Source organism: Serinus canaria, chromosome 20 (assembly GCF_022539315.1).
Source record: "Serinus canaria isolate serCan28SL12 chromosome 20, serCan2020, whole genome shotgun sequence".
Lineage (NCBI taxonomy): Eukaryota > Metazoa > Chordata > Aves > Passeriformes > Fringillidae > Serinus > Serinus canaria.
The window spans coordinates 11,451,214-11,474,272 of NC_066333.1; the positions used below are offsets into that span (position 1 = coordinate 11,451,214).

A 23,059-nucleotide genomic window follows, 5' to 3' on the forward strand; every position below is an offset into this window, starting at 1 on the left:
TTAAAAGAGAAACAAAAGCAAACCAAAACAAAAAAAACACCAGAGACCCTGCTTGTAAAAAAAAAAATACATGGCTGTGCTTGTCTCTGAGTGAAATCCTCAGCATCACACACAACACTCAGCTAAAGCTGTCTTTATTCCACATTAACATGTCCAATGCTTTTGCCACATTGTGCCATTTTTAAAACAAGGAATGTGCTTTTCTTGAGCACTTCAGTGTGTCCTCACAGCTTCCAGCAATCCACTGGTTAATCAGGGCTGTGACTCCACATTCAAACACAGGCACACTTCAATTCTGGTCCACACTGCAATCCAGAGCAGTTTCTCTCCATTCAGGGTGGTTTTAAAATATTTTTTCCAGAGTCCCACTCGCTGTTAATTGATCTTCCCCTACCCCTGGCACAAGTGTCAGTGAGCAGGTAATCCTCAACAGAGCAAGGCTACCAAGCAGGAATAAAGCAGAAATAAAGCATTCAGCTCTGTTACCCCTGATGACAGCTCACATGGAGCTTCACAGACCAACAGTCAGCCTCACCTTTATACAGGTCTGTTAATGCCACAGTCACACAGCTGCTTATTAATATCTGTGTGGTAAGAAGCAAGTATATTATCATATGAGAGAATGAGAATTAAAACAAGCAACATTTGGTATGAATTAGTGCCACTGAAAGAGCACTTGGATCAGAAAATCAAAACTCCTGCATACAGAGTCTCAAGTAACCTGACTGCACTGCTCATTTACTTTGCATCTCCCATACCATTGATTTTACTACTAAATTTTTGCTGAGACAAGCCTGTGCCAAATCTCAAGGTGGCACCAGCCAGGGGCTGAATGCCCCCCATAGCTGGAGTGCTCAGACCAGCTACAACAAAGCAGCACTGCTGTGGGCACCAAACAAACTCACCACAGGGAATCCAGCAGGGAACATCTTGCACAAGTCTTAGCATCATTCTAAAAAAAGATTTCAGCAGTAAAAAGCTTGTTGGTCTAAAGCAACACCTGCTTTTTCTTATGAAAGGTCTCCTCCTGTCCTGGTGCCACTGAGCCCTGTGAGCCACCAAAGCTGCTCCAGCCCCTCCTGGAACAGGGCTGGAAGGGAACACAAAACTCACCCTGTAGATTAGCACGTTCCAGCCCTAAAGCTCTGAGGTACAGTAACATTGGCTTGGTTACAGCAAAGGTCATTCAGATCAAGTTAAGCTGCCCTCAATGTAAAAGAAAAAGGAATGGTTTTTATCTGTTAAGTGAACAACCAAAGTATTCACATTTCCTACACAGCTCATGGGAAACTTCTGGGATTATTGTTTTAGATAAAGAAGTCAAGGAAGCACAGGCTTCCCTGTAAATTTTAAAATTTATTTTCTAATATTTTCAAATCCTTTATTGTTACAAACAACACTAATGTCTCCTGAAACTGTAAAATGACAGGAGGAGTTTTCCATTGCACCTTACTCCTGCAATTGCCAGTGGTTTTGGCCAGTTTTGTGTTCTGAAAAAGTTTTCTCTGTTTTAGTCCTTCAAAGTAACAGGAATGAAAAATCACTTCAATAAATTATAATATTAAGAAAGGCAGTCTCTAAGTACAGCCAAATTAAACTTTAAACTCAGCAAAGCTAAATGAAAATTGTAGCTGCTAACATCCATTCCTCATCTGCTCAGTGAAGTTCCAGAGTATTTAAACACAGATACCCTGATAACACAGACACCTCAGACAAGCAAAGTTACTCTCTTAAGAGCCCAGAAGTAACACAGAAATTGTTTATAACCAACTTGCCATGCAAAAGAGATGAACCACGCTGAATTTTAAAGCCAACACTGGAAAAAGGAAGCATAAAGCAAAAGCACAAAGAATCAAATTTGTGAGTAAAGAAATTCTCCCAAAGCAACTTGATACCAAAAGCATCAGTCTCAAAGGCTACACCACAATGGTAAAGCTCAAACTCAGATAATTTTGTACTAATTATCTCAGATATCAACAAGTATCAGGCAATAGCTGCCTTTGAAGTATCAACACTGATTTCTATAACTGTATTTCATATGATACAAGGTATTTTAATTTCTTTTCCAGTTATTAAAAGTTTTGTACTACCAGAAGTGAAGATGATATAAGAAAAGTATTTGTAAGTAAACACCAAATATTACCAGGCAACAACAACAAAAATACCCTCACTTCCTTCCAAGCACAGACACCGTCAGCACCACATTAAAGCCATTAGCAAAATTCTTCAAGCAGTGTCAGGGAATTCTGTTTCAGCAACAGTGTCTACCTGATGTTCTTGCTGGCCTGACTTTAGAAGACACTGTCAAATAAAAGACATCAAAAATACCAATTTTTTTCTAGACATTTAGGGCTCTATGTACAGAAAAGCTAATGTCAATTTATTGAGAGAAACACAAGTTTCTGTACTGCTACTTCTGAAATAATTTTGCTTTGGATTAAGTAGGGGGGGAAAAAAAAAAATCTTCCTTTGATACAGAGGAGCTGTAGAAATGAATGTGAAAACCCAAGACACAGCTCCTGCACCTAGATACTCCACTTGCCCTCACACTCAATCACTGAAAATGCATACTAAGAGAAAAATGCTTTCAGGCCACACTCAGCCACAATCCTGGTCCTCCAGGGAGCCCCACCTTTAGTACCAAAGGGGTTTATTGAACCAGAAAGGTACCACTTAGAACTAGAATGGCTCATGGATGTTTTGGACAAACAAATTCTGGATCCAAGCTAGAGGCTTCCCCACTGCAGCATAAATTAGGTGGAAAAATTCCAAACAGCTCTTACAAACAGTCAGGAAGTCACAATGTGAAGAAACTTTCACTTTATTTAACATCTACACATATTTAAACTCAACCTGTAAGAAGAATGACTTTTACTGAGCTTAAAATTGCAAATTAATTCTACCTGAATAAGCACATTTATTTTCATTTCCCCTGATAAAAGGGAAGTTATATTGTTGTAATTTAAGTCAAACTGTGACAATGGCACAAATATCATGTCCTGGCCCTGACCTGACATTTCTTAATGATAACAAAAAAGTAAAAGACACAGTTCATGCTGACAGTATGTAATGAATGAGAACGTTAGGCCAGAAGTTATGTGAGAAATTACTTGCTGATACTTAGCTCATCAGTTAGAATACACAGCACCTTGCCATAATTGTCCAATTACTTACACAACCTATGGTCCTTTAAACACAAATAATATTGTTTGAATGAGAAACTTACAGCTGAAGAAAACAGTATCAAGGGAGTGTGTACAACACTGCAAATTACCTAAATAGTATTGCTTGGGCACAATTATTGATCCAACCAGCTGCCACCTTGGGTTCAACAAAACCACAGCAAAAGCTCTGAGAAGCTGGAGACACCTTGGCTCCACCTGAATCTGACTGACCCCAGGGGCACCCAGCTAATGCAGAGGTATTAAACCAGGCAAAACAACTGTTCCACTGGATTTGCATTCTATTTGAAACCAAGGAAAACTTGAACCTTCAAAAGGAAAATGAGGATTTTTTAGATTATTCCAGTACTAGGCTTTTTTAAAGAAACAGACAAACACAATCAACGTGACTTCACTTCAAAACTTGAATTTTGCTTCTTGGAGCTCCTGAAGTGGCAGTGGCAGGATTTGAAGAGGAATCACAGAGAATCTCTTCTCCTTTTTCCCTAATCCTCCCCAAGTGCCATTTCTGACACATAATACTGGACTACACAAACCACTGGTCTAAACTAGTGTTGCACTGATTCTTAGAAATTCTCTTCCTAGAAATTTCAGCAGACCAGATGCCACTATGTTACAGAAAATGTGTGCTTAGTACCACAGATTTGATTAAAAGAATTTGGTGACTCATCAGTATCTACAACATTCTAAAATATATTATTTATGAGATACACAAAACAGACTACACAGAATATTTTTTCATTTAAGTAACAGAAGCTGCTTCTTAGCCATGGGGTAAGAAGATACTTCCCAGCTACTGGGAGGAGAAAAAAGGAGGATGGACCCTGCTGTAGCAATCATTGTCATGCACCAGGGACAAGGCTTTCCTTCCAAATGTTTAACATACAGGATTGAAAAGCCTCTTTCTCTGTGGGAAGTTTCACAGAAAGATAAACCAGCTTTATTCCCACCAGGTACAAGAGTGTGTTTTCAACACATGCACACAATATGCAGAAATACCCTCCAAATTTACTACCTGGAGATCAGATAACCACACCAATGTACCTACAGCATAATGATATTTACTGGCACCTCCTCCTTCACTTCTGTGCAGGAATTAAGAGAGACCTTTCAGGAGTTCAGACTTCTAGAACAAAACAGCACACGCTGTGTGTTCCAAACACATTTATGAAATGTTTAACTTCTGTATTTTAGTAGGTTATTAACAGTTGGTGTTGGCAGCGAGAGGATACATTTCTCTAAAAGTATTGATGCAAACCTAGCCATAAACATTTTTATGAGTAAGTTTTTTATGAAGCACTGCACTGACATGAGCTAGTCAATCCTTTCCTAAGGGGCAGATTAAGTATTAAAGTACATCCAAGGTGTGGCATCATATCAGTTTGCCTTTAGTGGCAGTTAAACTTACACAATTAGGGAAAATTCTACATCAGCTTCATCATTTGAAACCAGAGGCTTGTGGCAATGCTGAATTCTACCAAGTGATTCTGAGGGAGGAAATTCCAGGGGACAACTTACAGCCTGAGCTGTGTAACTACAGATTCAGTCACTAGAGGGGAAATAAATAAAATAACCATTTTCACACTACATGGGAATTATGAAATCCACAAGCTACGAAGGTAGTGCAAGTGTTCTGTCTTGAGCATTGTGCCTCAGGAGTATTTCAGATATTTGTCTGACCTAGCTCTGCATTTATCCTTTCTGAATTAGCAATCAATTAAAAAAGAGAGGGGAGAGAAGAAGGATCTGGGTGATTATTTCACCGTAGGCAATCAACATTCATATCCAGCATTAATATTCAGGAAATGCCCCAAGTCTCAATCATTAATGATTAAGTATCACCACACCCTGGAATATTTTACTACATATCTGTATTGACATCATGAGATCCAAACTTCAAACGAAATTGCTTGCCATTTTAAGGATCTTCTTGGAATTCAGGAACAGTCACTAAATCTATAGGAACTCCTGTGCCAAGGCAACAAACAACTGAATTAAAAAAGCTGTAGTCTCAACTTCCAACACTTCAGCAGTCTGAGGAAACTTTAGGATGTTTTAAATATAAACAATCCTCTTCTGGAAGACAGAATTTAGAGAACTTAAACCTTAGACTGACTTCTTCTATTTAATAAGAAATAATGCTTTATGTTTTATAATTTCACCTCACAGCATCATCCATCTGCAACACAACTTACCCAGCCCAGCTCTTGGGAACATACACGGAAATGGCTCTGGGAATCAGAACCCCCCTGGAGACCCAACAGGGCACAGGAGCTGTGTGTTCCAGTGAAGCAGACATGGCCATGTCTCAATGTTTATCACCTTTTGCAGTACTATTACTTTTAAAGACACCAATGAAAAATCTGAAGTCATCTGTTTACTTTCATTTTGCAAAAAGGACATTTATTTTTGTGACAAAGATGTTCTCCTCAAAGTAATTGGGTGTCCTATTTTGCTGATAGATGGATAAAAAGAGAAAAGCAACAAGCAAACTGTATTATCAAATTAGATGACACATTTGCTTGAAAACTTAAACTTTAAGGCACTGAGGCCATGCTCAGTAACACTGCTTATACAGCTACTTACAAAGGGTTAATGTACAACATGCAGCACTTAATTGTCATAGATAACTATAGTTAGAGTTCAATAAATTGGCAGAAGGATTATAGTGCAGTTTTATTACTACCTCCAACACTTTTACTGATGTGCTTATTACATTTTTTATAGCGTGCTGCTCTTGAGCAACCAGTTTATAATATTTACCCTTTTAAAACTAGATATACAGAGAATACACACACACACACATATATATATATATATATTTATATATATATTTTTTTTATATATATATATATAAAGGGCCAACTAAGTTTACCTGGCAATACTGGTGAAGCAACTAACACACCACACACACACACACACACACAAACACATACACATATAGTAATTACCCACATCTTGCATGGACAAACCTACTTACAAGCCTAGAGGCAAGAGGCAGCTGCCAAAATCCATGTATTTTATGCATTACAAAAAAAGCATGAACTAGGACTGGTCTTCTCTTAGAAGATAAGGATAAAAATACCACCACTACAAACAGTTTTTGGATATGCATCACACAAACAGACACACACATAGACTATTTTTCTATCTCTAAATTACCTCTATTAGCTGCAGAATGTCAAAAGAAATTTTAGTCCAACTCAGATAACCCTTAGAAGCTGAACATGGTAAAAATACCATGTAGCACTGGGATGTTTTTTCATTTGTGTTTTAACCACTTGCAAGGATGGTTCTTTTGTACGCCTTCCTTAATTCAATTTATCCTTAAACCTAGAATGATCCAGCATTATTTCTAGTCCTCATTAAAAGCAACAACTTAAATTCACTGCAACTGCAACTGGAGAATAATTCACCACCCCTCATCCAGAGCAAAATGCAGCTCCTCTCAGGCAGGCACTGCTTTGGGTCTGTGACTCAGATGAAAACACAGACTGACTGAAAATGTCTATGTTCTGATAGCAGCAGCTCCAAGCACCACTCTACTCATAAAACACCTTCCCCCCTGGGGCAGCAGGAGGGCAGGAAGCCACCTTGCCAGGATCTGCACACTGAGCCTCATTTTTTGGTGTTTATCTACATCACACAGCAAGCACCTCCTGAATAACCCTGCCTCATGTTGTTAATTTTATCCTGAAGAGTGTCAGAACAGGCACGTGGAGATGCAGGGTGTAAGCACAAAGCATGGAAAAACGTGAGCAGAAAGTCTCAGTGGAACATGTCCAATCCAGGGCTGCAACTCCCAGCACATCCCACTGCCTGGATAATCTGACACATCCCCATTTCTGACACATCTGCAGCACATCCCTGCTTTACCACCCTCTCTGAAATGGAACAAGCACCTGCCTAAGACCACCATCCTCAGGAAAAACCCAGCAGGAAGGAAAGGATGAACTCTGAGTGAGGCTCACAGTCCTCTAGACCAGAACTTGTAGGACAGCCCAGTTCTCTGGTGTCTCTTCACAACACACAACTTGGTAATTCCAGGTGACAGGGAAAGGGATTGTTCATAGTGTCAGAACCTGCTGGAAAAAACCCCACATTCAAATTAAAACTGCTTTTTAGGAGTTAGTGAAAGGATTTAAAATTACCTTTTAATACAGGTAGTCATTGGCAATGGTGTCCTAAATTAAAAAGAACACAAATTATGGCAATCTTAACTCAAATACTTTCTAACTTAAGTGTATCCTCAATAATGTTGCTTTGGTCAGTTCCCATGAAACACAAAGTTTTCCTTTTGAATAAGCCAAAACCAGAATCATTTTCCCAAATCAGCTTTCACTTCTGTCATGATCTCCTTTGAGATGACTGTTTGCTTCTCAGATCACATTTTGCACAGGAGACAGAATATAAAAATAAGTTCTATTTATTGCTTTGTAATCATTACAGCATTATCAAGTAATAAAGGACCTACACACAATCTTTCATACTTCTAGTTTGGAAGGCCTTGCAAGTGATAAATATTTTAATGAAATCCAAAACACTGCAGGTGCATCTGCATGAAATAAAAAGAGTGCTGGCTATTTATCAGCAAACACACAAAGAAAAACCTTCCCAAACCCTCCAGATAATTCACAGTCCAACTAGAAACATGGGAAGTCAGTACAGGTCAGAGAAACAAATACATATCCTAAACTCCTTCACTCTTGGGATTAACTCCTGCCCTCTGCTCTAGGAAGCATAAACATAATTGTGCATCACTCACTGAAAGGAAAGAAACAGTCTTTATTTAATAATCTTACGATTGCTTGATTAGTGCTTGGAAAATAAAAAGCACTACTTAAGTGCTAAATATTATTAGCTTTTTCAGAACATCAGCTCCAAACTGATGTTTGGAGCCACTCCCCATTTCCTTCCCTCGTAACTCTCTTCATTCATGTCATCAGAAGGCATCTCATTTTCAGCAACAACTACTCAGTTTTTTTTTAATGCTGCTGGATGTGCAGAACTACTGTTGAGGTTGCTTGGCAACTAGTGAGACATATCAGAAGGAGAGATAAGGTCCAGAATGAATGGAATTGAAGAGAACTATATTTAGTTTCATTAGGAGATACTAACGTGCTCTAACTATCCTGATTTGAATTACCCACACTAAGGTGAAATTCTGTTTCTTAGCACAGAGATCCATAACCACAGAGTAGCACTAAACCCAGCCAGCCTCCTCCTCAACCACATCCATGTCTCCCTCTACAGAACAGATTCAGAACCAGAGCTTTGACCTGGGCTAGCAGTTGGGAACAGCATGGAATAGATATTGGGTAAGTAAACACAGATATTTGGTAAGTATTTTGAAGAATTTTAGGCCAAAGAGGATACTTGAATACTTCATTTTGCCTTTCAGCGGGTCACAAGTCACTGTGCTTCTTCATGTGCTTTAGTGTTGAGAGGAAATTTCAAATAAAACAATTCTTTCTGAAGGTCACAATTTGAAATGAGGTAAATGAGCACCCAGGACTCCTGCAAGGACAGAGAACTGCTTACAAAAAGTCTGCTCTGAGCTTACAAAAAGTCTGCTCTGACGATCCAAGGAGGTCAAGAAAGCCTCGTGCAGGAGAAGGTGGAAACAAGCCTAGCAGTCCCTAATGAAAGAGTTTCTTCTCTCAAGCTCTTCTACTGACTTTATCTGCATCACTTGAGTAAGAATGAACCAATCTGACCCAAAAGAGGATCTTCTGACATCACCTCAGACCCTGCCCAATCTCTGATGCTTCAGGAGGAAGTGAAAACAGTGACAACAGAACAAGCAGCAAAATTGTCTTCAGGGAAAAAACCAAAACCAAAAGTCAGCTCCCACACCTCTCTGATGCCTGTGGGATGAAAGGTTTCCAAGCTTCAAACACCAACATAGAATTGCAAATACATAAGAATGTTCAGGGTAGGAAAAGAAAGAATTTGCAGCACGTGCATCAGACTCTGTGCTGCCCAAGGCCACAGTGGGCACCCTGAGCACACACACCTGCACCAGCAAAGCTGAATATTCAGGTGGATAGGGTTTAAAAATAAATCTCTACCTCCTAAGATGGCTTAAATGAAGCTTCCTCTTTCCCAACAAATTATTTCAAATCAAGGATCTCAGATGCTAAGAAGTCAGTCTCATGCCTGCCCTTGCTTTTAGGCGTTTTGCTCACACAGCACCACCTCTACATGGCCATGAAACCATGTCTGGACACCCCCCTTCTGGACCTGGGACAACTCCTGTGGCTTCCTTTCAATTTTAAGTCCTTCCCAATAATTCCACATCCTTCATGAAGTGAAGGCACCAGCATGGGATGTACTATTTTAATAACACTCTTATCAGATTTGGAAGTCCCCTTTATCACTTATGTTTCACTTTCCCTTTTTTTAGTCATCCAAGCCTGCATTTGTCTTTTTGCCACAAAAACATCCCAAACCATACTAAGGTAATTTAACTAATTGACTTTTGAGTCCTTTTCCAGTTTTACAGATACAATCTAAACTCTGACTCCTGTGGGACTCTCTCACGTTCAGCTGCATTAAAACAAATTCCTGAAGCACAACTTATCAGATCACCCCTCCCAGGAATAATTATAAATAAGTTATATAAATTGGTGTTTCCCATAGTTGCTCACAGGATATCCTCTGGGATTTTTCTTCACTGTTTATTGAAAATACCCATATTCTATTTCCACAACAATCACAGAATGCCACAGAGATGATCCCAATATTTGCCCTTCTAACAGACACCAAACTTCAATTCTGTTTGCAGCATTATCCAGGATAGAAGCATACTTTCTTTGGGTAAGGAATAATATATATAGAATATTTCTACTTTCTCTACCTATGTATAACTTTACCTTCTGCATTCAGTTAAAAAAAAAAATCTGTGTCCAAACAGTATTGTTAAAAATTAAGTGGGGAAAAAAAATCCTGTTTTCTTATTGTCTGAAATTATTATCAGAATGGAACCTATGAGCTTCAGTTAAGAAAACAGAGGCTTAGGTTGAGAAAAAATACATTTAAAAAGATTTATTCAGCATGAATAAAACTGTGAGGAAAAAGTCAGACATTATGCTGCCTACACAATTTCAAAGTGTTTTTTCCAACTCCCTATGATTACACAGAATACAGAAATGTTTTACTCAACTCAATCTTTTCACTCATTTCTTGCCCCTTATTTTACAGTGTCAAAGACACACTTAGGTAACAGAACGTTCCCAAGTTCTTTGGTGATAAACATAAGGAAAGTAAACATTTGATTGCATAAGATACAATTACATAAAGTGAAGACTGTCCAATTATGTGAAAGCAAAACACAGAGGCAGCACGGAGCATCCCAAGTTCCCAAGTTAGGGGAAATTAAGAGTGACACAGTTCCACTTGAAAAAACTAACAGGCAAAATTGTTACATTTCAGATTTTCAAGTGCCCTATGTGTAAGTTACAGAGCATATTTTTATCTACAATGTTCAGCCTAAGCAGAATGTGTTCCTGTGAGTAACTACTTCGACACAACATTCATCATTTTGACATAGCAAAATTAAAAGGTTGCATCCAATTTCCAGGCATCTATTTTAGTGCATCAAAACCCAGAACTGAAAATCCAGTAGCTTCCCACAACATAGAAATTTAATAACAAAAAACCTCCACAAAACCATTAAGGCAAATCTTCCAAAAACTTGTGTAACAAACCTGCTGCAAAGACATTGAGACAAAGTACAAGGAAACTTAATTTTTTTTACTGACACTGAGCTCTGCAACTGTTTTGTCAAATATCTGGAAGGGTAAAAGAGCTGCTCTGCCTGCCCTGCATATGGGTTTGGGGTTTGTGTGGTAGATTGGGACTGAGTGGTCCCAGCTTTCCTGAAAATCCCAAGTGTTTAACTGAGCCCTTCCCCTTTCTGTTTTGTCTCTCATTGAAAGGAAAAATAATTTTCCTAGGCTTTGCATTGTGCTTATAGTTTTTTTCCATGAATAATGCAGTGCTGTGATTACACTCTAATTCCAGAAGATATTAAATAAACTCATTTCAGTAAATGGCTATGTCCTTAGGATTTCTATATTTTGCTTATTAAAAAAAAAGTTGTTACAACTCTAAGTTTTCATATTTATCTTGAATAGTCTTGAACTGCTAAAAACAACAAAAAAAAACCCCACGAATGCTATGCCAGTCACAATTGTGTAATTAAATTAAAATTCAAGAAACCAACTAGTTGAATTTTTCCATAGTAATACCATATTAAACCAAATTTACCTAGCCTATTTTAATTTAAATTATCAGGGTTAAAACAGGCATTACACAGAGTTGACTGAGCTTTATGTGCTAGGTGTCCCACTACACATTTTTATCTATATATTAAAAAACAAAATTAAAAACCAAGTAAGATTGAAGCAAGGCATTATTTGTTACTACAAACTCAAGGAAGAAATTTACTTCACAAATATCTGTTTCCTCACATTTTCTAATTAATATGAACAGCTATATTACATAGATAATTGTACTGTCAAAACAGAATAAAAATGTCTTAACCTGAAGGAACCCAAAGCGTTTGTTTGCAGCCCTGCAGAGAAGAAGGGAGTGTTTAAATCCCAGAGATGAAGGAGGCTGCAGCAAATCCCCCAGCAAGGCTGAATGCAGCATCTCCTGGGACTACCCCAACCCCCAGAAGGAAGCCCTGCACACCTCTGCCTGCTCCATTAGCTCACCCACCACTCCTGGGAGGCTGCAAGGGTGCACTTGGGAGAGATAATTATTTTCTAGTGCCTTAACTAAAAAGAGAACTGAACACAATGACTTATTCAATAGCCCTGTGGAGAATACAGCCAGCAACAGGTAGCTCAGAGAGAAGGTCACAAGCTTTCCTGCACTTCTGTAACAGCAACACCTTGAAATAAAACATCTCATGAGATATTCCACTGGCACATTTTTCAGAGTGGATGCTTCTGCCTCTCAGCTGTCAAAAGCACCCCTCAATGCACTGCTGTTTCTAAGCAGGCTCAGCTGTAAACAAGAAATTCTAATTAAATGCATGTTTACATTAAGAGTACAGTTGTAGAAATAACTATTAAAAGCTGATGCAGCTACACTTGCACTGTATCCTAAATGCTTGGATTTACTATTAACTCAAGGTTCAACAGTTAAAGTAAAATGTAAGGCATGCTATTTTTAACAGCAAGATTCAAGTTAGACTAAAAAAAACCCTCATCAGTGGAAATTTCTTCGTTTCAACTTGAGAGCTCAGAATGACCAAGATTAAGATGAGCAATTTCTGTATCTCAGCCCTTCATCAGAGATGGGACCTGGGCAACCCTAATACACACTCTCATGATATATCTAAAAATAAAGACAGAGATAGCTTTGCCTGCTGGATTATACTTCAAAGCCTTAGCTCTGCTTGCCTTGATCTGAGACACCGGGGAAGGATGTTCACAAAACTGGAACAAGAGCAGTGTTTGCACTTTTCAGAAAAAAGCCTCGAAACCCCCCAAACCTGCTCCCCCAGCCCAAGAGAACAACACAGGAGCTCACACCCTAAGAAACAGGAACAAGAAATCCCACTCATACCTAGATTGCTAGAAGGAGCAGGGAAAGGCACAGCTTTTATTAGTAATACATTTCATCTTATGGGACAAAACCACAAGGTTTTAACATATTGAAATTGAAAAAAACATTTCCCAGCTGGAATGACTGGCAAGAGATAAAATGTAGCTACAGCATGAATTAAGGGGAATCTTCAGGGTTTGCAATAATGTGAACAAATAGTTTTAATATCAAAAAGGTAACTGCAATAAGTTTAAGATGATAAGGAGCACTCTGCTCGTATATAAACTAATTCAAGTGTCCATCAGGAAAAAATAGTAATTTTTTTTTTTTGAAAAATCAGAGTACTGCCCAATCTGTCCATTCAAAACATACAGAAAGTAAGAAATCCCATGAGATACTACAGAAGAAAATTCTTCATGTAGTGCTGATTCTGTAGCACTAGCTAGAGAAAAGGTAATCACTCTGCACCATCTAATTAAGAAAATCTGGTGAAAACCTGAAAAACCCAGGGGAATTTTTCAGAAAGGACATGGAAGTGTGGAATAGAGACATACATTTAATATTCTCCACAGAGAGCTATATTTTTGAAGTTATCTGAAGTTTTTTTGCAGTATTTAATACAGTTTGTGATTTATTAAATAACAAGTTAAATAGAACACGATACATTGGTTTATACTACTAGATGTTTGCTTAAGATAAGAAAATGGAGAAAAATACACCACTTCCACTTTAACTCATGAATGTAGAAACTAAAAATATTTCAAAAAAAAAATCTGGAGTGAACTGAGGAAGATTTTCTTTAGCTGTTTTTCCTAAGCCTCATTTTATCTCAGATTCTGCTGTGCAAACAAAGTTGAAGAAGAGTTGTTGCTGCAAAATGAATTTCCAGAAATTAAAATCAGAGGCTGAGCAGAAGACCAAAATGAGCACTCCAATAAGGAAATGCAAGAAGAGTTAATGTACATCTACACCTGCCACAACATAGTCTGACTTTGTCCAGGTAGCAGAAAGAACCAGAAAAAGCAAGATAAAGGGTGGGCTGATGCAGGAATATTTAGGGATCAGTGTTGCATCAGGGAGTAAAATGAGGAGTGGAGGAAACAGCAGACAACACTCAGAAAGCCACAGGTCCCAAAGAAGAGCTGCAGATGCTGCAGGGGAGAAAGGATTTGGGAGACAGAACAAGTTCCAGAACCCAGACTTCCCTCACTCAGCTACCCACTGAAAAGTTTATTTTCTGTTTGTGAAAATAAAAGGAAACTTGCACATTTGTTTGATTTTACCAAAACTAACAAGTAAAATCCCACATCCACCATCAAAAGTCAGAGCCCTGGCAGACCCATTCACAATGTTTTCCACGTAGTTAAACCTTAAGCTCTCTTCTGTCTCTCTCTTCTCCTTCTCAGATTACATCACTCCTGCTTATTCCGCTATTCATAGTTATTGCTCTCCAAGCTCTCTACAACTATAAAGCTTTCTCCTGGGTTGATAGCTGCATACTTAAAAAGCTTTTGTGAAATTTAAACCTCAAAACAAATAGAACTACTGCCATATTTTTGGCCAGTCCCTTTACATGCCAAATCATGTCTGCGACATATGCAAACTTAGCTTGTGGGATGAGTTTACTACTGGGGGTTTTTTGTTGTTGGGTTTCTTTTTCAGAAAACTGAAATATTTAACTGAAAGCACAAATGTCAAGTTGCAAGCCAGGAAAAGTAATTCAGAGGATAGAGAGCTCTCAACATGTATCAACATAAAATTGGTGGTTTAAATACTGCTTTGCTAGGAGAATTCAGCATTTCCCAACCAGTAAATGCAGGTAAGATACACATTCTGCTCTAAGCAATACCATATTTCTCATTAAAATAAAGAAATTATGTTCAATTCACCCTTTCTTTATTTTGCCTACCTGAAAACAAAGCACAATGTAAAAATGAAAGTCAATGCTTTCTTTGAACACTGTGCTGTCATCTCTCCACTGCTGGTGAACCTGAGCCTACCACGAGCATCCAAAAGCAGATAAAACTAGCCAGCTTTTTAAACTTTTAGATTCCTTCATGCACTACTTTTCTGTAATATTTCAGGAACCTAAATAACATGATTTTTCACCCTGAAAAAAAAAAAAAAACTTCACTTGCATGTGGAAATATTTTAACAGTGTGATTTTAGAAAGCCTCTGAGCAGGGTGAAGGAGTTACTCCAGTGACTATTAGAATTTTCAGCATGTTAACAATCCTTGCCAAACGAGGCCAATGTAGGTATTATAAACAATCAGAATTTTCTGAAAACTCATTTACAGCATTTAAAATTCACACTTGAGTAGCATATCTAAATTGCAAAGCATTTGCACAAGTTCTTAATAGACAATGTCTCTCATCTTCAGGCAAAATCCCATGAGAAATTCAAATAAAAACCTAACCCAGACTCAGAAGGTTTTTCCTTTTTTTTGTTATACGTAAAAAAATATTAATGTTGCTTCACTGAGTTCACTTTTACTCTGTCATAGAAAAGAATTTTCACCCTTGTAAAAATAAAAGTATTTTCAAAGGAACGATAATTTCAAGCACATAAAAACTCTCTAAAACATGCTAACAATTGAGAAATGGCTTGGTTGCATAGGTGGTTTAACACCACCAGGTATAACCTCCCATTTCTTTCTTCAGCTTGAAAGTTAAATATAACTTGTATAAACATTCTGCATAAACTTTAACCAACTATAAGCAGTAGTCAGTTATTTTTCACAGTATTTATTAGCTGTTGGGATATCTTTGTCTCGTGACAAAATTCATTTGCACAACAGTGGCAGCTCTCAGGACAAGACCTAAAACTGAGTAAAACACAAATCCTGCTCCCCTCTTTGCCCACACCTCCACTTTATGTTCTGCAGCACAAATTTACATCTGACACAATAACCAGTTGTTCAGATGGAATTGAACAGACATGTACACACAAATTTTCCAGCACCTCAATGGTGTCCTTGAGCTGGAGCTGAGGAAAAAAACCCCAAAAGTTTGTGCCTCAAAGCTGCAGAAGCCTCTTGACAGAAATTGTGATGCAAAGAAAGGAAGAAAGGGGGTGAGGGGAATCATACACCCCAAGCTTCCCCCACTCCAACTTTCAATTTTACTCAAAAACACCAGGAAAAAGTTACTTTTGTTGCCAGTCAAGTACAACACAATGAAGTCTGTTTGTTGGCAAGGAACTGAAGTGACCATTCTGAAAACATGGGATTGGTACACAAATGTAAAGGAACTATAAAAACACAACAAGCATAATTGTGTACACAAGCTAAGATTAGCCATTTGGAGGAAATTCATTATTTAGGAAGAAGTTAGTTATAAATATTATACTTAAATATTATACTGGTACTTTTCAGTATCAGACAACTGAAAAGTAAAGTTACTGAACCAGAAGTTGTTCCATTTGCAAGGGAGACTGACAGTGACTAAAGTGACTAGATAATATTATTTACTGCTTTATGTGACATAATGGTGGTAATGGAGGTATTAAGAGAAGATTAGAAACCATCAATGACTTCTTTACTCACAAACTCCTAAATCTTGGTGAGAAAAGAGAAAACGTTCAAAATCTTTAGGAGGGTGTCTTGGCTTTCTTAGCTTTCTCACAGAGGGAAAATAATTTTTAAAAGTACAACAGAAATGCAAATATATTTGTCATTTAAGTCTTGAAAACAAAGTTATTCAGCTCTGCTTATGCCATCAACACTACCAGATCTAATGAGTACAGAAACTCCTATTCAGCCCTTCAACAGTTCAAGAAAGTGTCAACATTCTACATCATTGAAACTGAGAAACTGAGGCTGAAAAGTATTACCTGGAATTTCCTGTAACCTCAAGACTTCCTGAATCCTAAAAACTATCCAAACTCAATAATCACAAAGGCACATTCCCCTTATTTGTCAATCTTTGTAGTGGATTTCGTAAGTCACATTTCAACCATTTATTTCTATTGAAATATTTCTGCTTGTCCCAGTTTTTCCCATGACACTTCAAAATTGTCTCTTGCCCATGCCAATTATTCCCCACTTTCAAAAACTGTGCATGACAATGACCCTCTCCTTAGAGTCTGTCAGCCAAAGCCACAGTGATCACAGAGGGGAAAGATGACTTAAAGAAATCAGAAGTAAGTGAAAGGCCAAGTGTTTCTAGAAGCGAAGAACCCCAGCCTCTAGACAGCACAAAAAGGAGTTGTTTTTCTTTTCCTCTTCAACCTGAGCTACACATTTAATTCTTCCAACTATATTCCTTAACTCCTCCTATCCTTCCTTTCCCATTTTTTATCCTCTGAAAGATTGTCATCTAAACTTCTGCACAGCCAGAAAGAGGTTTTGGCTCCACCTTATCAGTGGATGCTCACAAAATACTGTTTGCAGATACCTACTGCTCTGGAGCTGCCTCATGAAAAGACAGTTGAAGTGTTGAGGAGGGAGGGAAGGAAAGGAAGGGAAGTCACAGGCTTCCTGCTATTAAAAGCCAAATTTAAACCCTTTCTACATCAAAAGGGCCTCTGTTGTTGGCAGAAATGCAAAGAGTAGAACATTTGGTTGATATGGCTTCGTCATTACGCTTAGAAGGCAGCTCTTCCATGGAACCAGGAACACTGGAAAAATCCTGTGGGGAGGCCACACTCCCATTTTTCATGGAATTGCTGCAGGAAGATGTCAGATGGTAGCACAGCCACCTGAAGCCATTCTGCAAGAGCTAAAAGCAGGCTATGTCCTTCCAGAAAACCTCCATGCAGGAAAACCTGTGCTGTGGAACATGCCTTGCTTCTCCAATACTCTACTCCCCAATGCCACAGCACTCTTACATCCCACACACCACCTTCACTACAGCAACAGAAAAAAATATATTTGTCTCTAATTCATCTAAGGATTATAAAAGGAACATTGAAAAAAAAAATAGTCTTTACTGTAGTTAACTTGCCTACAACTTTAACTACCATCACATTAATCTTAGCTTTAGCTATTCAGCACATTAATTACCTGGAGCACTTGATTCCACACAGTTCCTCAAATAATTAATTAGCTGAAGGGATTGAGAATTGGAGTCCCAGAGGAAATTCTAGTTTCGTATAACTACACAGATTTCACCTTGCAAAATGCTACAACAATTCACCTAAAGGCAAGTACAACTTCAAGTATTTAGGGGCAGAATCCTAAAACCAAACCAAACAAAACCCCCTCACACTCACTGAAGTAGGCCAGCACTTTTAGCACTGGATATCCTATTTAGTCACCAGAAAGAAGAGTGACACTAAATTAAAACTTTTGGTTCCCTTATTCATAGCATTAGACATTTTTCCTAACAGGTAAACTCTCTCTGCTTCAAATATCCATTGCCAAAGGGCAACCAAACCAAGGCAAACAATTCTAAGACAGGACTTTAAACTGGATTTCTTTCAAAGCACAAGAATAAGCTGCACCAACAGAAATAACTCAATTCTAGTTATGTACAAGTACACTAAAGAAAATTTATCATCTCAGCATATTACTATTTTCACTATTATCATCTGCAGCATATTATTATTTTCACCACCTCTCCCCTGCTATTCATCACATCAGCTGTGGTTTATGTTTTTTTATGCAAACATGTTTATGTTCCAGAGCAACTGATCAGGACATGATGAGAAGTAATGCTCTGCTCTTCCTAGCCTTCCAAAAAAACCTCCATGCTATTTCTCTCATTAGCTGAATCCCACATCATCTTTCCACAAGGTAAGCAGGGCAGAAGGGGAATGAATCAGGCAAAAAGGGTAATGGAAAGAGAGACAACACGGAGAGCAGTTAGTTATTTGGAAGAAAATGCAAGTTATTTAAGGACAGATGTGTAACTTGCAAGAATTTCAAAACACTGAAAAACAGCCTTCTCCCTGCTGTAAAGTGCATGTTACGATCTACTGATTATTTTTGGCAGCAGAACCCTAAAAATGATGCGTTTTAACTTACTCCCTGTACACTTTAAATACACCACACTTCTGTACTGGATTTTTATGCACCTCAACGTTCCCACAGGTATTACCCACCTGGGTAGGACAAGCACAAGGGACAGAATGCCCCGGGGGGACAGCCCCCAGCTGGCGAGCCCCAGGCAGCTGCGATGGTGTGCCCGTGATTGGCAGCAGGGCTGTGCTGGCACAGGGCTGCCCCGTAACTCAAATCCCCTGCTCTGAGAAGGCAGAAGCCAGCAGAGCCTCCTCCCCAGGCCACATTTGCCATGTTGCCCCAGATGCCAGCTGCAGGCTCGGCTCTGCCCGAAGCTACAGTGCAAAGGGAGGCACTGGAGGAAGCCCCTGCTGCTGCAAAGCCCAGTGTGTCCCAGTCCCCCACCAGTTCTGCACAGGCTCTGGACTCCCAGTTCCACACAGATCTGGGTGTGCAGCTTGCAGGGTTGAGGTTGCCCACCCACATCATACACCATCCATTACACAGCACTGTTACCCTTTAAGAGAATCCACATGCATAAAAAGTTAGAAAAACCCTGCTGCTTAAGTGGATTGACACTTTCAAAGGTACCAGGGATCCACTTCCACTTTCATTTATGAACTTTTTACTCAGCACCCAATATTGAGACCTACTCAACCAAGTCAACTCATGAAAGTCTTTTAAGTCACACAAGTCTTTTAAGAGGTCTCTGCAGCAGCCCAAATGACAGAGACAGCTCAGCAGTAACAGGATGCAGCACCAGGCACTTACGAAAAAGTTCTTTTGAAAACAGAAAATATTCCTAATTAAGAGGAGCTAAAAACATGTAGCACATAAAGTATTTCTTATGAATCAGTCTGAACTTTCATCCAAAAGACTGTGTACCTTATCCTGAGCTATCATTTGCTGATTAGGAAGAACTACTGTCCAGACTCCTTGGCTAAACTTTCAGCTCAGATATTCTTATTAAAGAATCAACTACTTGAAGACTAATAAAACCTTCCCAAAAATGGAGGATTCACAAAATAGATGATACCACTAAAAGCTAAAGAATAGCAGTACAAAACTGTTATGTCTGAAAACAAGCGTGACAAAACCAATAAAATAATCTAAAAAAAAAAAAATAGCCCAGAAAATAAGCTTTGAAATTTCAACACTTTGATTCAATTAGTATTAATTTAGCAGCTTTTGGTATAAACACACACACACAACTGCAAGCATAAATTAACATGTAGAAGAATCTCTTCCTACTCTCTAGCAAAGTTAGTCAAGTTAGCAAACCAAAATCTTCCTCAGACAAACAAGAAGGTATTAGTTTTCCCAATCTTAATGCCATTCTCCTCTTCACAACTGCCAAATAACAGATATTAGATGCAAAAAAAAAAAAAAAGCTTTTAAAAAGATAATTTAACACAAACATCTGGGCAAGCAAACACAACAAAATCCCCAAAGTTCAGAGTACGATTTCATTCTGTGAGGACACAGAAAATAAAGCCTTACTTGCTCCAAATAAAGAAAATTGTGCTCATTTTGTGCACTGACACAAAGCATGTTTACAGCAATATGAACCAATGTGCTATAGCTGAGGTAAATCAGTGTCAGCCATGTTGTGAAAGAAACTGCAATTAACAAACCCACAAAATTCAAAACTTAATCAAATCAGCTCTGCCTTGATATAAATAATTTTATACTGCTAGATCTTACTTATGATTGGTGCCTGACTTCTTCAGGTTAATGTCTATTAATCTCATCTAAAAATACACATCCAAATTCTAGAGACAGCGAAACAGCAGCAGAAGGAAAATATACAAGATATAAACCAGGAGCACTGACTGCAGCACAAAGGAGGAAGGTACAATGTAAAGTGAAAAAGCAAATGCACTTACTCAGCATTAAATCCATTCACGTGCAGGATCCTCATCTGCTTGACTATTGTGCTTTTACCGGATTCACCAGCACCTAGAAAATGAAAGTAAGTCAATTTCAGAAGGAAACATAAGTGACTAAGGCACACACTAGAATTTTTTTTCTTCGGGGTAAAAACAAGAAAGTTGGGTTTCTTAGTGTAAGAGTGAAAAGTGAAAGAAATAATTGCCACTGGAAACTTCACTTGTAGCTAAAAATAAATGCCCAGCTCAAGTCATGTGTCAGATCTGAATCTTGGATCATTTCACTGTCCATTTTTCCAGTGTCAATGTTAAAAGCAGACTGCAGTATTTGGAAAGAAAATGGACAACTTCAACATTTTACAGAGAAGGCGACAGGGAACATCACAACCTGGCTGCCCTGTCACTACTATCTGACAGAGGGAAAGACTGACTGAAGTCCCTATCAAACCAAAGAAATTCTGTCATATCCTTAAAGAACTCTAAGTTTGGCTGCAGTTCATCATCACCCAAACTCCGTAACGTAAATGACAAGGAATAAAATATGTAGATACTCACATTTGAAAAAGGAAGGCATCCCTTTAAGCCTCCACCCACAAAGCTACAAAAAAACCTCCTCTTATTTGTGTCTTGTAAGCAGCCTCCCACCCTCCCTACATGTTCCAAAATCAACCCTACGCACGAGGAGAGGCAGAGACCACCTTTTGTGGCTGCTGCTCCCAAGGGCTGCCCCGCAGCTCTCCCCTGCTCCCCTCCCCTACCTGCAGCACAAAAACCCCACTCCACTTTACTCCAGTTTCCATAAGTAGATGGATGCTATTTCTGCTGTGCTGCTCGCATGCCAGTGCACAGGGCAGCCCATCTGCCTATAGTACCCGTTTTTCCATGCACGCTGAGCAACTCCAACAGCAGCATTTAATTGAGCTGCTCCACGCTGCCAGATCGGCAGCTTTCTATATAAAGCAAACGTATTTTTGCAGGAGTAGTATCGTAACGTGGCAAAATTTAGAAAGATTCCCCTTAGCATCTCCTGGCTACTGGTTTATTCCCCTCCCCAGCCTGTGTCTCACCCACAGGAACTGTATGTCTGTGGCAGAACGGGCAGAGAGGTACAGTTTGTATTTATAGGATGTCAGGCCTCTCTGCTAGCACACACTGACAGCACAAGCCTCCATTTTGAGCCTCATGTTCAAAACTGCATTTTAACAGTTACATTTCAAGGTTCATTTTCTCACAAATGCCTTCCCCCTCTGCTTTCTCCCTTCCTTTCCTTCTCCCTCATGAATTCCCAAAAGTCCTTTTCTGCTCTCCATAAAACCTGGCTACATGTTTTGCCACTTTAATCCCAGATCCTTACTCCTTTTCCCTCTCCTTGCTCACTGCTGTTCTGTAAGCATTTAGAGAGCAGTTTTTATCTACAACTCTTCATGCACACGCCACTTCTTCACTAAGCTGCTATTTTATACCATACACCCTCTGTCTGATCAGGCAGACTGCACCATTCAATAAACACAGGTGGCTACACCAATCAAGAATTATTATCCTGGGATAAAATAGACTGGATCATCTTCGCAACTAAGAATTATTCAGGAAAGCAGTATCTGCTATAGTCATATGGCCACTTAAAAAAATTAATAACAACTAAATTTCAGTTGTAACACTAAACCACATTTTATATTTATAAGCATTGGGAGCCAAAATCCTTACTTCACTTGGTCCAAGAAGGAGGCTGGACAGTTGCTGCATTTGCTATAAACACATTCAGTTTGATATTGACACACCTGGGCTCTCTGGATCGGATACAACACCAGTGAACCAAAATGATGTATTACATCTACGTTTCTCCATAAGTCTAGCTCTATATTTGGCTGCTTGTTAAGGCCATATTCTCAACAACAATTACACACACACGTTTAACTTCACCACCAAGGAGAGTTCCATTAATTTCAGTGAGACTGCTCGTGGCAGTGGGGCAAGCACGTGTACAGCGACGGGGCCTACGAGCAGCAGCATAAACCCACTAGAATATTCAGCAGCTCCTCTTTGTTGTTATTTGAATATGATTTGAAAAGATTAAGAACACTTTCCAAGTGCCTGGCTTCTTATTTCATGTGTCTTATAGAGGAAACCCAACATAATAATAGGGAGGTGAGCTTTTATATTTTTGACCAGTGAGTCTGAGTTACAGACTATCCACAATTCATGGCAGAAACTGTAACAGCTGAACTATCACTTCAAACACACTCACAGATGACTTTACTGCCATGGTTAAACATACGCAAATTTTTATTTGCAAGTATCTAAACTATTTTTCAGCCACGAAAACTAAAGAAAACAGAAAGAAAACCCAGGCAAGCCCATCATGTTTCTGTTTGCTGAAATTTTGCCTCTTACGAAAGCAACTCGTCTGATGACAAATAGTTTCTATGTATCTACGTAATGTTCAGCCTGAAATCTGGAAGTCCAAGACATTTCCCAAGAGCTGA

The 23,059-nt window shown here is 38.9% G+C and overlaps 1 protein-coding gene across 2 annotated transcripts in view; it reads right to left on the reverse strand.

The window, feature by feature from the left end:
• The window catches only part of GNAS (GNAS complex locus), a 129,017-nt gene that overhangs the window by 57,923 nt on the left and 48,035 nt on the right, over positions 1-23,059 (reverse strand). For both annotated transcript variants that reach the window (XM_030231205.2, XM_030231206.2), the window contains exon 2: positions 20,574-20,646. In XM_030231205.2, the coding sequence (XP_030087065.1) occupies positions 20,574-20,646 (73 nt within the window). The remainder of the gene's footprint in view (positions 1-20,573; positions 20,647-23,059) is intronic.